This window comes from Xiphias gladius, chromosome 20 (assembly GCF_016859285.1).
Source record: "Xiphias gladius isolate SHS-SW01 ecotype Sanya breed wild chromosome 20, ASM1685928v1, whole genome shotgun sequence".
NCBI lineage: Eukaryota > Metazoa > Chordata > Actinopteri > Istiophoriformes > Xiphiidae > Xiphias > Xiphias gladius.
In genome coordinates this window covers 5,090,670-5,104,309 of record NC_053419.1, presented here as the reverse complement: position 1 = coordinate 5,104,309, position 13,640 = coordinate 5,090,670, and the positions used below count along the sequence as shown (strand labels likewise).

Below are 13,640 nucleotides of genomic sequence, written 5' to 3'. Positions count from 1 at the left end.
GTTCCCCAAGTGGACTTGAACCACTGATGTAATGTAACTAATTAGATTTACTCAAGTACAATTTTAAGGTACTTTACCATGTATTTTATGCTTCAATGCTACATTTCAGAGGGAAATATACTTTTAACTCCACTACATTTATCTGAAAGCTGTAGTTACTGGTTCCATGATAGAATTAGATTTTATGTTTAAAAATTTATATTGACAAGACTATAAAATAAAACTTGTTGTTAATGATTAAATCAGTGGTTCCCAACCCTTTTGAATTATGAATCCATACAAAAGAGCAGTGTGTAGTTGGGGCCCAATGTCATGTTTCAGAGGTCCATGTTAGCATGTTTCCCCTCTACACTCTAAACCCTAAAATGGTTTTATTTAAATAACTTTTAGGGGCGGAAGAGGTAATTGTACCCAATATTTCACACACAAAAAAGTACAGATTAGAGAATAGTCCAAAAACATTAATACAAATATATATAAAATAGCTCAAACTAGCTCCACCACAACCAGCTACTAAGGTAAAATGCTACTTACATAGAAACACGTTGGACATAATTAAATGTCAGTGTTTCACTCTGACCTCTAGGGGGTGCTGTTGCAGCTCTGACACACCTGCTAAACCTTCCAACTCCAAAGGGATCACTTCATCTTCTCCCATATACAGTAACACTGCTCTATGGTAACCATCGGTAATAATCTGAGCTGCTGTGCACCATATTCCTGTTGCCTGTCTGTGAATTCCCATTTTTTGCACTTATACTTTTCTTCCCTGCCATTGCTCTTTTTTTCCTGTTAGTTCCTTTCTCATATTTTCAAATTGCTATTTTATCCTTATAATTTACTCTTGAGAACAATCTTCTGTTTCTCACCCTCTCTTACTGTCTTTCTTCTTCTTTTTTTTCTGCCAAGCTCTTTGTCTTTCGTCTTCTAAGTGGGCCAGAGTTCAACTTGTTGGAGGTTTGTTTGGGAACACCAGAGGGGACAGACTGCCTGCGAGTCAGGCTGTCAAGACAGTGACTTGAGGCCATCAGATATGAGTTCAGGCCTCCAGGATTCAATATAAAACCTTTGTCACATTTGGCTGAGAGACAGCTGTGAAGGTGCAGAGCTGGTTTGGATTTGATACTATAAGATTTTCCGTTTGTCTCCCTATTTATAGTATCCAGGAGAAAGACTGTCTGGGTTTGGGGTTAAGTACTGAAGAGCCCCCAGTGATCAATGGTTCTAAGCATTTCTCATTATATAAGGCCATGGCTCTGAATCTTGTAGACTTCACTCCTAATGAGCAGGTTGAATACATGTATATACAGGGGTGAACAGTTCAAGCAAAAAGTGTTTTTGAAAGTAGGGAAAAACAATCATGTTTTTCACACTTGCTCCCAATCCAGTTCATTTAATAATGAGTATCCGATGATACTTAGGGAATATTAAACCTGAGAAAGAAAACTGAAAGGTCTTATACGCTGGCTTCCAGAGTTTAAATTACTGCATCTTGTCTTTAAATTCTCCCACTGGTTTAGGACCAGAACATACCTCTGACTGTCTTTTAGCATATGAATCCTCTTGGGTCATTTGGTGCTGGAGCAAAAGTCGAGGGATCACCAAAGTCAGTAGGATTTATCCTGTGGGGACCATGGATGTCTGTTCAAAATTTCATGGCAATCCAGCCAATGGTTGTTAAAATATGTCAGTCTGGATTAAAGTGCTGGATTAACTGACTGACAGACAGGCTGGCATCACCATCCATGTAGCCGTGCCGCTTGCCTGGCTAAAAACTCTTATATCCTCCACCGCCTTTGACTGAACCTTAATGCCCTAATTTTCCATTTGCGCTTACCCATATTGTATTTTTTCCCTGTTTTAAAAAAAAATATTTTTCATTTCTTTGAAAATTTGTCTGATCCTTTTCATTTGCATTTCAATGCTTTATTCTGTATTTCCTTTTTAATGTTTTGTAATACATTATGCAAAGCTGTTTGAATGCTTTTTGTGTTTGAGTACCATAAAAATAAACTTGCCCTCTTTTGCTTTACAGTAAAATCAGTTAGGCAAATTAAAAATGCGTTTGATAGATGAATAGCTCGACATCACAGGTTTCCTCTGACAATTTCATTTTGTATAATATCTGTGAAAACGAGTGTGGGGGGAGTGCAATGATGTAATTTGTTTTTAAGGCACATTGAATTGCTTTAAGAAACATGTGGAGTTGAAAGTAATTTCTATAAAATGACTGAAGATGTTTTCATCAAACTGAATTCATTTCACATTAAAACATAAACAAGTTCTGCTTTGGATCATGCTTTTACATCCAATAATCCTGCAGGGAACTTCAACGACTTCAGTTTTAGCTTCTGAACGTATTCTGACTTTGTATACATGTGGCATCTGTAAATTCCTACTTATAACTTGATTAGATTATTTAGTTTTAGATGATGACACTCTAAACTATGTGTTGTAGTGTGAGGGTTTCTCACACCTCAGTGTGCATCTGTTTATTTGGGTGTTTATGAGCAAACTATCTTCACATGGCATTTCACCGCTGTCGTCAACCACAATATTGTGGAAGTTAGAGCCACAACACGATGACTCAAGAACAGGAAAGTTTTATTTTTGAACCCTTTATAAACAGAGGCATATCTTGTTGAGGACAGGACACATAATAGTAGTCACAATAGTTTTCATCTCAAACTATGCTGTAACACATTTTTGTTTGTTGTAATTGACAGGCTGTGTTGGGAAAGTCACCCAAATATGTATTTATCTAAACTTGGTTGATTGTGACACATCCTTTTGTGAGTATCAGAGCAGTTCATTTCGGCTTTACTAAATAATTTTCACTGCTGTTTGAGCGTGAGTTGGTTTAGAGTCTCGGTGTGTTGATGCAGCTGTGTTCATCAGACACAGTCGGCGTCAGAATCTGCCCTCAGTGCTGCTGGGACGCTGTCCAACACCTAAAACAAACATGCACATAGAGAGGTTGTAAATAAAGAAAGGGATTATTGTTTAACCATAGAAACTATATGTCTAATCTACAGCATGGCCGGTCCATAAGACTGTCCTGGGTATTTGGGTAACACTCAAAAATTTCTTCAGTTAAATAAGGACAAAACCTTAATGGTTTTAATTTGGACTCAATAGAGAATAGCCTTTGGACTAAAAGACAACCAAATGAAATAAATTCTAATAGTACTACTTCTAATACTAACGATAATAGTAATAATAGTAATAATAATGTGAAACAGTGCAAGACTTTCGGCTCAGAAATTTTCTTTGACCTTTTCTTTACAGATTAAACACTTCAATTATACAATACGTCTAAAGTCAGAGAATAAGATGCGAGCGTCCCACCCCAAGGTTACGTACCTGTTTCTCCAGATGTTCAATGCGCTGCAGGCGTCCGTCAATCAGTCCGTCTTGGGCTGTAACCTCTGAGGTCAGACTGGCAAGATGTCGGGCCTGCTTATCCATGATAACCTACGACACAACAAAGAAATCAAAGGGCAACAACAGTCAAATCTGTCACTTCTGACACTGACAAACATGTATCTACTACAACACAGCAACAATAAAAAATATGAAAAGAATCCACTGGTATTTTATACTTGATAGTCTTATTTACTACTGAGAGTTTCAGAAAACAAAATCAAGCAAAAGAGGAAGTCCACTACATAGCCAAATATATGTGGACACGCCTGTGTACTTCTGTTTTGGGTGTGTTCTTAGTTTCAATGAAGGGAAATGTTAACGCTACAGCATACAGTAATATTTTAAACAGTAGTGTACTTCCAACTTTGTGGCAACAGTTTGGGGAAGGCTCCCCAAACTGTGATGACAATGCTATAACATCGTCATGTTATAGCATTGTCATGCTATAACATGACGATGCCTGTGTGTTAGTGTCACCAAAGCAAATTCCTGTTGCTTTATAGGCGTAGTTCTTAGTTTGTGCCCACTTTCATGGAGCTAATGTTGGGCCGGGTTTGACCCCCTGACCCCGGCTCGGTCAGGCTCTTCACTCTTTGGAGGATCCTGTTCATTCGGTGCTGCATGGCTCTCTGCTCTGTCTCCAGATCCTCCAGCCCCTTCTGCAGGTCTTTGACCACCCTCCACAGCCTGTCCCCCCTGGCACTCAGTATCTGCAGGTCCTTCCTCACCTGAAGGACCGCACATTATATTACATTACTCATAACAATTACCCACAGTATCTGTACCTGATATTCTCTGTGATGGTTTTTAAAAAAAAAAGTTTTTTATTCATTATTGTTTGTTTCAGCTTCTCTGTCTGATGTTGATTGCACTTGATATAATTTGAATTTGTCTCTAATGAAAGAGGGCGAAATGAGTGGAGTACGAGACACTGAGCAGCCTCTATCCCTTCAGTTGCTACTTTATTTAGAAATGCATGTTATGCAGCTTAGCATTATTCACACCAACTGAGTTTTATTTCAAACAATAAGGAGATCCCAAAATTCGCAACAGTATCAAATATTTTAGGCTGAATTACAGGTACACGGAAATAATAATATGATAAATGAATGATAATTTCAGCAATACCAACTTCCAAAAATGTATAAGCTGAACAAAATGCGGTGGAATTTTTTCGCTGCATAAAAAGTATATTTCTTTAGTAAAATGTGATTATTCCTCACCTGTCTGCGAGTCTGTCCTGCCTGTAAACTCTGCTTACGAAGGCTCTCCAGACTCCTGGTGGCCCCATCCAGCTCTGCCGCCACTTGCTCTCCCTGCCGCTCCAACTGCTCGGCGTTCCCCTCCACGCCATGCAACAGGTGAGCTAGTCCCAGCGAGAGCATCCTCACCTGGGACACGGGGACCTCACCTGCCTCCTGTGATGTGGAGGCATCATCTGTTGGCAGGGCACGGTGGGCCTGACAGAGTCCCACCAGCAAAACGGACAGCTGCAGCACTCGGCCCACCCTCATACTCCAAGATTTCATCAGGTGGAGACTCTCAGGTCTAAAGATCGAGATCCTAAATCTTGAGAGCCGGATCTGATCACATAGCAGATCTACCTCTTCAGACAGTGGCTGCCTAACAGATCAGGAGTCGTATACAGATGAATCCACATCTACCAGGCCTCTAGTGTCCTGATGGGCCTAAGATGTTCCCTGAGGTCTGGAGCTCAGAATGGTGAAGGATAGAGGGATGAGGAGAGGGAGGAGAGGCAGACGGAGACGAGGGGGGAGTTGCCAGACTGACGTGTGAATTATAAAATAGGTAAAGTTAATCAGAGTTTTGAATATTCTATTATAAATCACAACCAGGATTGTGATTCTTTTCTTTTTAATATTGTAATTGTATGTATTTTATGTAATTAATACACATTAGTTCTTTTTTTCACACATGCACACCACATACTGTATGCACACAAAACATTATTTAATGATTGCTTTAGAAATGTTTAACTAAATGCTCTGTGACTAAAATGCCAATCAAGTGTATGATTTGAAGTGTAAGCTGCAGATTTACAGTTGTCAACACTTTGCTGAACTTTGGACACTTCTCTCCTCAGGCAAATGAGCCTCTTACATTTATACATTAAAGTAAAGCAATAGAGACATCTGATGGTTGTTTGAGGAGCTGCAGTAAGCTTCTTTCTTACTCTGGAAATGTTTTGAGTATAAAGGATGGACTTTCAAGCCAAGCCTATGGTTAGTTATACGTTACTTTTTTATTTTTATTGATAGTATAGATGTTTCATGGCTGGATAGCAGCATTCCTATTCATACAACCTGTCTTTTTTTGCTGTCAATTTCCAATACCATTTTTAGACAAAAATGTCAAATAAGTGGTTTGTTATAGGGAATAAGTTTTTGCTTAAAGCAGCTATAATAAATATTTTAATATTACCAAAGGATCAAATGTATACTTGTATGTGAAAGGGTTTGCTCATAGTCACATACCTACAGAGAATTATTCTGTTCCCCTGGGCTCCACAGAGCATTTTAGTGTCTTTAAGCTCATTGTTTTGGTTTTCTGTCCCACAGCTATACTGTTTTGATTCAGTCTCACCGCTCTCATCAGTGTCAATTTCGGTCAAAGCACCTGACCAGCACCAAACAGCAGACAGACAAAGTTAGCCACTCGTTGGTTGAACATAGTGGGGCTTTTACCTGCTTAAGAGCCAGATATTTCCCACAGGAGTTGTTGGACAGCCAATCAGAGCTAAAAGTAAAGTAAATATTGGACTTACATTCATCTGGTGAACAGACACATGACTCCAAATGAATGATAATGTTGATCTGTGTCTGCTGAGAGTATCAATAACAGTTAGCTAACAAGTTCACCATATCAACACTGTAAAGTGTTGATAAACACAAGTGCTAAAAAAGACGAGGTATTGCGGATTTGTTTGAATACATATTGATAATTACTAACAAAATACAAATAATTTGTCATGACCAAAACTGGACTAAAACATCCATGATTTTCATCGTCTAAAAATTAACTAAAAAAAGAATGAGCAGATTAATATGATTATAACTCACATTGACTTTTGATCATGTCTCAGGAAGGACTAAATCTAAAGATTAATCTTAAAAATAACAATAGTCCACTCCCTAATCTGTAGGCTCTATTTTCAAGAGCTCTGTAGAGATAAGAGAATATATATATATATATATATATCTTTAACTGCTAAATGTCCCACTTTCTTTGCTTGCCAGTTGATAACTTTGTCTGTCTGCCATTTAGGGCTGTATAGGTGGTGTACAGTGGATTTATCAGTTTACTGCTGGAAACAAAGCAGTTGAGAGCACTGAGACTGAAGCAGACAGTCAACAAAAAAAAGAGCTGTAAAACCAAAATAAAAAGCTAAAGGAGGCTAAAAAGCTCTGTAGAGCTGTGGAGGTGGTGATAATTCTTTATTGGTTCAGAACTACGGGTGACCCCTTTCACATTACACACAGTCATTTGATTCATTGCGAATATACAGTATATGTAAACTATAAGGGCACTCAGAGAGCGCACACCTCCCAAATTCTTTTCCTTCTTCTTTTCCTTAGTTCCAATATAAGGTAAGGAGAATCAACTACAAATTCAAACAATTCTTGTGATGAAGCAGTGTGTAAGATCTGTACGACAGCTTTTTAAAAGTACCCATTTCTGAAATGTTGTTATACACAAAATTTTTCATCTTTATTGTTCCGGATCAACTTTTGCTTCTCACTTTGTCTACATTCATAATGAGTTGTCTCATCCCATGTCTTTTGTAGAAGTACTTTTGGATGAATTCCTTGTACTTATTTATTATTTCCAAAAATGTTTCTCAGATCAAACTGTCGTGCTAATAAAACTTTGTTGAATTGAACTGAATGAATTGAGAGAATTAGGGTAAATGACTTCCTACAGTCACAATCAGGCTGAATGAGCTGCTTTGTGCAATTGAGGGACAGACCAACAAACTGTTCTTTGAATTGTTTTGGAGTTGGGGCAGGCCTAATGCACAAGTGACACTATGTCAAGTCATAAAGCCTGATTTATAAAGGAGAGAAAGACGCCAGTCTCAGCCCACTCCTTCATTTGGGCATTCAAAATACACAAGTAAGCTGCAGGAAGGCAGTGTCACTGGGTTACTGCAGGAGAGAGGGGACGGACCACGTTATGCAGTAAGTCAACAGGGTTTTGTCATTTTCAGAGACATCTGAATAATTTCTGATAAGGATTAAAAGGAACAAAGGAATTTATGTAAAAGATGTTTGATAACAATTCTTTAAAGATAAACCTTGTATCTCCAAAATATTACACTCTTTTTTTATGTTTACAGACTACTTTGCAGTGCTTCGTGTGTATCCAGCGAAAGTTTTGGTTGGTTTAGTAAACCAAAGCATCATAGAAATGTCTTGATCTTTCAGCAGTGTGGAAGTTTTGATAAAAAGCTTTTAGTTACATGGCTCTGTTTATGAGTCAATTCAACTTTCCCATCATCAGCGCTATTATAGAAAAACAATACGTCTTAATTCATAGGAATAGTTAAACATTTTGGGAGATACACTTATTTTTTTCCTTTTCAAGGGTTAGATGTTCACAGTCACATGTCTGTGTGGTACGGACAAAGTGACAAAGCCCTGTAGTAGATGTAGTAGGGAGGAGTGAGGTGACATTGTATAATGGTATATGGTCGTTCAGGTTGGAGGACTTATTGTGATTAGTGTAGCTTAACATAAAGACTGGAAACAGGGGGGAAACAAATGGCCTAGGTTTGTCTAAAGGGAGAAACATGTACCTACCATCACCTCTATAGCCCAATAATAAACATGTTGTATTCGCACACAAACAAAAATGTAAAAATAACAATTTGTGGTTTGAGGGGGAGCTGCATACTGTAGCTGTATATTTCTTGGCACCATGTTAGCTATTTCCCCTTGCTTCTGGTCTTTATGCCAATTGTGGCTAACTGCCTTCCACCTTCAGCTCTGTACACAAGAGTGATATCAGTCTTCCCACCAAAATCTTGGGAAGAAATGGAATATGTGCATATCCAAAAATGTTGTACTGAGAAATGAGACAAAAAGTCAAAAGCTGTAGTTGTGGCCCCTTCAGGCACTGAAGTCTGCTATTCTTAGAGCCTTAGGGTTAGGGTTAAGTTTGTCTTGAGGGTGGAGCTAAAAGAACGATCATGGCTTTGTAGTAGTCAAAAAGGGTTCATCCTCAGGTGAGCATGAATGTGCACAGCAAAATCGATGGCTTTTAAGAGATTTTCTTGCATAGAAAGTTCATATTTTGACCTGAAATTGGCACTAGAGGAATGTTCACAGAGTACAGATAATCAAAGGGGACCATGAGTATCTACAGTAAATTTCATGGCAATCTGGCCAAGAGATGTCTGTCTGAAGTGACTCACAGATGGACAGATGGAGTACAGCTGACAGCACCACGTTAATCCCTGCCCCCAGCAAGAACTCTTTGTATAATTCAAACAAACTACTTCATACAATTTTGTGTCGTACCGTTCTAAAGGCAAACGTGTTTATACCTGTTTTGACAGAACTGAGATATGATCAATCGTACAAATGTGGATAATAGTGCACACTTTAACTGCACTCTGTTGTACACATGAAAAGTGATGTAATTAACTGCGTGAAGAACGAAAAAAGGGAGCTGGAGAGAAAGGTTCATTGCATATTTGAATTCTGGCTCTATGTCAAACTGTCATGGCTTACTGGGACACCTGAATAGAACAGAGCCATTGTTAAATGTTATTAGTGACACTTTTCCTACCACGACGAGTCTTAGTTTTCTATGAAAAAGGCCATTATACAAATATAGGCTCTTTTGAAATGTGTTTGATTAAAGCAACATTAAATGTGACCATGGGACAGCCTTGTACAGTGTGTGTGTGTGTGTGTGTGTGTGTGTGTGTATGTGTGTGTGTTTGTGAGTGAGGGGGTTGAATCATAACTTTTTAGCTTCTCTGAGTCAGTCGTGAGTCAGTGGGAAAGAACAGTGCAGAGCGCAAAGAACAAAGTCTGGAGACTGTGACCGACACTCTGCAGTAAGTGAAAATGACTGTCTTGAAACTTTCTTTGTTGTTTCTTTGTTGTTTCTTTGTCTCTGCATGCTTTCTCGTGTACTTCTGTTATTCCTGCCATCTTCACAATCAAAACAACTTGGGAAAAAGATTATAATACAGCTCAATCACATGAGACGGGATTAACAATGACGGTGTAATGTGACTGTAGTGATGAATCCATAGAAAAAAAATCACCAACTCTGCAGCTCTATGGAGCATTTTAGTATCTTTTAGCTTAGAGTTTTGGTTTTACAGCACATGTACTGCTTGCTTCAGTCAACTGCTCTCATCTGCCTCATTCCAGCAGCATCTGCTGGCATCTGTTCTTAGCAAACAAACTCTGATAAAGTAATTTAACACTACCTGTCTAGCACCAAAAAGCAGAAATACAAAGTTGGGGACTAGCTAGCCTAATATTTTTCTCAGGAGTTGATGCGGCACAAATCAGTATGTCAAAGAGAGTGAATAACTTACATTCATCAGGTGGACGCAAACATGGGATGGTAATGTTGCTCTGTGTGTGCTGGCTGTGACAATACTGTAGGTGTTAGATGTTGTGTTTTTAGCATGTTTTACTGCCCCCATGTAGCCAAAAGGTCAAATGATTAAGATAAAAATTGGCAAGCTTGAGCAGCAGGAATAATGGGAGAAATTATACAGGTGCTGACATGCAGCGGTGATGACGATCTGTTTACAGACAACCCTGACTGGCTCTGCACTTTAACCCCCCCATTCCATGAGTACATCTTGTGATACTGCTTTGCAGCTAGTAGTGATTTTTCAGAGTCATTGAGCTTTGGAAACTGGAGCACGGGAAGTGGATTAATTTAGTGAGTCAGCCACACGGGAAGTGTTGCTCAATTCGTGATTCTTTATAGCAGTGGGGCCGGCACGCATGCATGTATGTGCTGGTCAAAGTGCTGTCCCATGATCTCATAGTGCCCAAAGGGGCCGATGATGGGTGCAGGGCTGAAAGTGTCCAGAGTTCAATGTGGAGCCTTCAGTGCTGGTGGAGAATGAGGGAAAAGAGGGAGAATCATGTTGTATTCAGACATTGGTGTTTAAATCCAAAATGCTATGCAGTCATCAAAAAAAAAACTCTGTGGTTTAAAATCCACATCCTTCATGTCCCTTGCAAAAATCTGCAACATGTAAGAAAAGCGTTTTCAATTGAGACTTGGTGTAATGGCTCATGAAACATGTTGTTGACTTCGGACTTGCATGACTTGTATGAAACCGGTGAGGTAAAAAGCAAAGTTTATTGTTGCTAATGAAAATAGGGTTTGGCAACAGTCGAATTAGAAGCAACAGTAGAAGCAACTAAAATGGCACAACTGGTTGTAACAGGGCAGGCAGGCACAATAAGAGAACACCACAGCTGGCAGGGAACAATGGCTAAGGGGCACGTAGTTTGCACTTGGGAGCTGATGTGGGAGTAAGGAGTTGGTGTACAGATGGGTGTGGAGGTCAGGTGACAAAAAAAGGCGAGAACACAGTGAAGACTACTGCATTTTGACTTGTTATAGTAAGAAAAGCATAGGTATTATTAATAGCATTAACAATGGCTTTTTATTCAGGTGTTCTAGTACGCCATGACAGTGTGACAGAAAGCAGCTAAACAGAATTCAGCCATCATTAATTCTATTATTTACACCTGAGATTTTCCTACTGTGACATCACGACAAAGGCCGAGGGCAGATTCTGAAATGACAAGAGATATTACTGACTGGTAGACTTACAAGGGTGTGTGCAAAATGCGAACAGGGCGTGTGCGAAGTGTTATTTCATGGCTTTCACCATGACACTGAGCTTCTTCCATTCTCATCTCACATAAAAATAAGATGCAAAACGGGGTTAGAGTCAGGGCCATGGTTGAGGTGGGAAGTGTGCCTACGTTGTGTAGGGTTAGGTGTATGATTGGAGTATGAATATGGGATTCATTGTGTGAACAGGACACTCCTGAACTCCTGGACTACAGATAGCTAGTGTCTAAATTTAGTGCAACAAATTTCTTCTGATAGTTTGACACTAAAGGAAAAGGAAAATACTTGGGGAAACACCTCTATTTGCTTTCTTGCCGTGAGTTAGATTAGAAGATCGACACAACTCTCATACCTGAGTCGCCAGAAGATGATTACCTGATCACTGATCAAGTGTTTCTTTGAAGAAATAACTGTCTATTGTACCAGTGGCTTTTAACCACAAACTTATTAATACCAGTGGCATATGGTGTTACAGTTCAGGAATCTTTCAGTCACTGAGTCTCCACCTCTTTTATAAAGGCCCCCCGAAGCCAATCATGGTTTGACTTTGACTCCCAGGGGTTTGGAGGTCAGAGGTATAGTGGCTGAACAGCTGGCGGGGGTCACATGCCAAGATCATACTTGGTATGTCATGCCTCTGTGGATCAAACACATAAAAACTGAAGCCCTAACAAGCAGGGTTGAGCGTGTTATTGTAGTGTGATTCCCATTAAGTAAGCTCCAGCAGTCACACGCATTGCTAGACATTCAGCATACAGCAGGATCATATTATAGTTTAGCATGAGTCTGGGCATGTTGTGTTCACTTTTATCGTGAATGCGCTCAAACTTTGGGCATGGTGTCTCACAAGGATTAGGTAAGAGCTGAGAATTTATTACAAAAATCATTAATGTGAGATGAGAAACTGATGAGTGACAGGCTTAAGAGGCAGCTGTGGAGTACAGCCATAGACCGATCAGCCACAGCATTAAAACTAATTACCGGTTTTAATGTCTGAATGGTGCATATATACAGTATACAGTATACAGTGTGTGTGTATATATATATATATATATATACACACACACACACACACACACACACACACACACACACACACAATGGGGTCCCAAAGTCTGAGACCATGGGAAAGTGGTCTCAAAGTGGTCTGCTAGTGACAAATTCACAAAGGATTATCACTTAAACCTTCTGTTGCCCTCAGCTCTACAGAGCGTTCTGCCTTAAGGCATTTTGCATCATTGGTTTGGTTTTCAGGACTTAACTGTTTTTGTTCAGCTCCACCACTGTCATTAGCCTCATTTCCAGATGCAGCAAGCAGCAGTTCTGACTGAAAAAGCCCTGAGTGTGCACTGCTTGCATACTTACCCAACACCACACAACAAGTTAGTAACTAGCTTTTTTTCCATAGTGGAGTAATTAGCAGCTAAAAGCTAGATATTCTTCTCAGGAGTTGGTGGAGACTAACCAAGAGCTAAAGAAGGAGTGAATACTGAGCTTACAGTCATCAGGTGGACACAAACGTGGCCATCGAAATGAATGATAATGTTGCTCCGTAGAACTGTTGAACCTCAAAATTTAATAGGTTGGACTTTGACACAGAAGACTGCTAATAATTTCCCATTTCCTAACAATAGTTCTTTTAACCACAACCATGATAGTTCCAGAACTTTAATGAAGTTGTTTTAAATCCAAACCATGAGCTTTCCCTATCCTTAACAATAAGGAATTTTATGCCCAAATCTAATTGGAAAATTTTAAAAAATGCTCCATTTAGCTAACATGCTAAACTAAGATGGTGGACATGCTAAACATACCTGCTTAGCATCAGCATCTTAGCATTGTCATTGTGAGCATGTTAGCATGGTGATGTTAGCATTTAGCTTAAAGTACCGCTGTGCCTGAATCTTACAGAGTTGCTAGCATGGCTGTCCACTCATGTTAATCGGCTAAATAATTTCCTGTTCCCTCACCATTAGGCCCACCTGCAAATGCTCTAATCAGAATTCAAATTTTGGAACAAAATGTGTGTAGCAGTTAGCGATGATTCTTCTACCTTCATCAATTTCTTCTTTTCTTTCCCTCAGAATACAGCCCGGAGTAACCTCTTGTCAGGGACATGTGTTGCCACAAAGGAGATTCTCATTGGGTGGTGTAGCTATGGCTACCTTGCACCGTGAGTCCCCTGTCAGGACCAATAAAAGCTTGTGATGGGAGCCAGGGACTTGCTGACAGGTCACACTGCCTCTCCTCTCACTGGGGAACACAGGCGGAGGTACAGATGGATTTGGCTTCATGATAGCAGACGTGGGGAAGTTAACCCCCTGTACATTCTTATTCTCCTCTCACTG

At 39.6% G+C, this 13,640-nt stretch overlaps 1 protein-coding gene across 1 annotated transcript; it reads right to left on the bottom strand.

The window, feature by feature from the left end:
* Window positions 1-2,577: 2,577 nt before the first annotated feature.
* Window positions 2,578-4,999, bottom strand: LOC120806610 (angiopoietin-related protein 3-like). Its single transcript, XM_040157944.1, has 4 exons — window positions 4,650-4,999; window positions 3,954-4,154; window positions 3,364-3,474; window positions 2,578-2,951 (listed from the first exon to the last, which is right to left on the bottom strand). Exons 1-4 carry the CDS (start codon window positions 4,953-4,955, stop codon window positions 2,895-2,897), a joined length of 675 nt encoding a protein of 224 aa, XP_040013878.1. The 5' UTR covers window positions 4,956-4,999; the 3' UTR covers window positions 2,578-2,894.
* Window positions 5,000-13,640: the final 8,641 nt, after the last annotated feature.

Excerpts from the sequence above, each read along its gene's own strand:
- LOC120806610 (XM_040157944.1), bottom strand. The coding sequence starts at position 4,955 with ATGAAATCTTGGAGTATGAGGGTGGGCCGAGTGCTGCAGCTGTCCGTT. Across the intron at positions 4,155-4,649 it reads CAGGACAGACTCGCAGACAG|GTGAGGAAGGACCTGCAGAT; the intron begins GTGAGGAATAAT and ends GCGGTCCTTCAG. Across the intron at positions 2,952-3,363 it reads TTGAACATCTGGAGAAACAG|GTGTTGGACAGCGTCCCAGC; the intron begins GTACGTAACCTT and ends TGTTTGTTTTAG.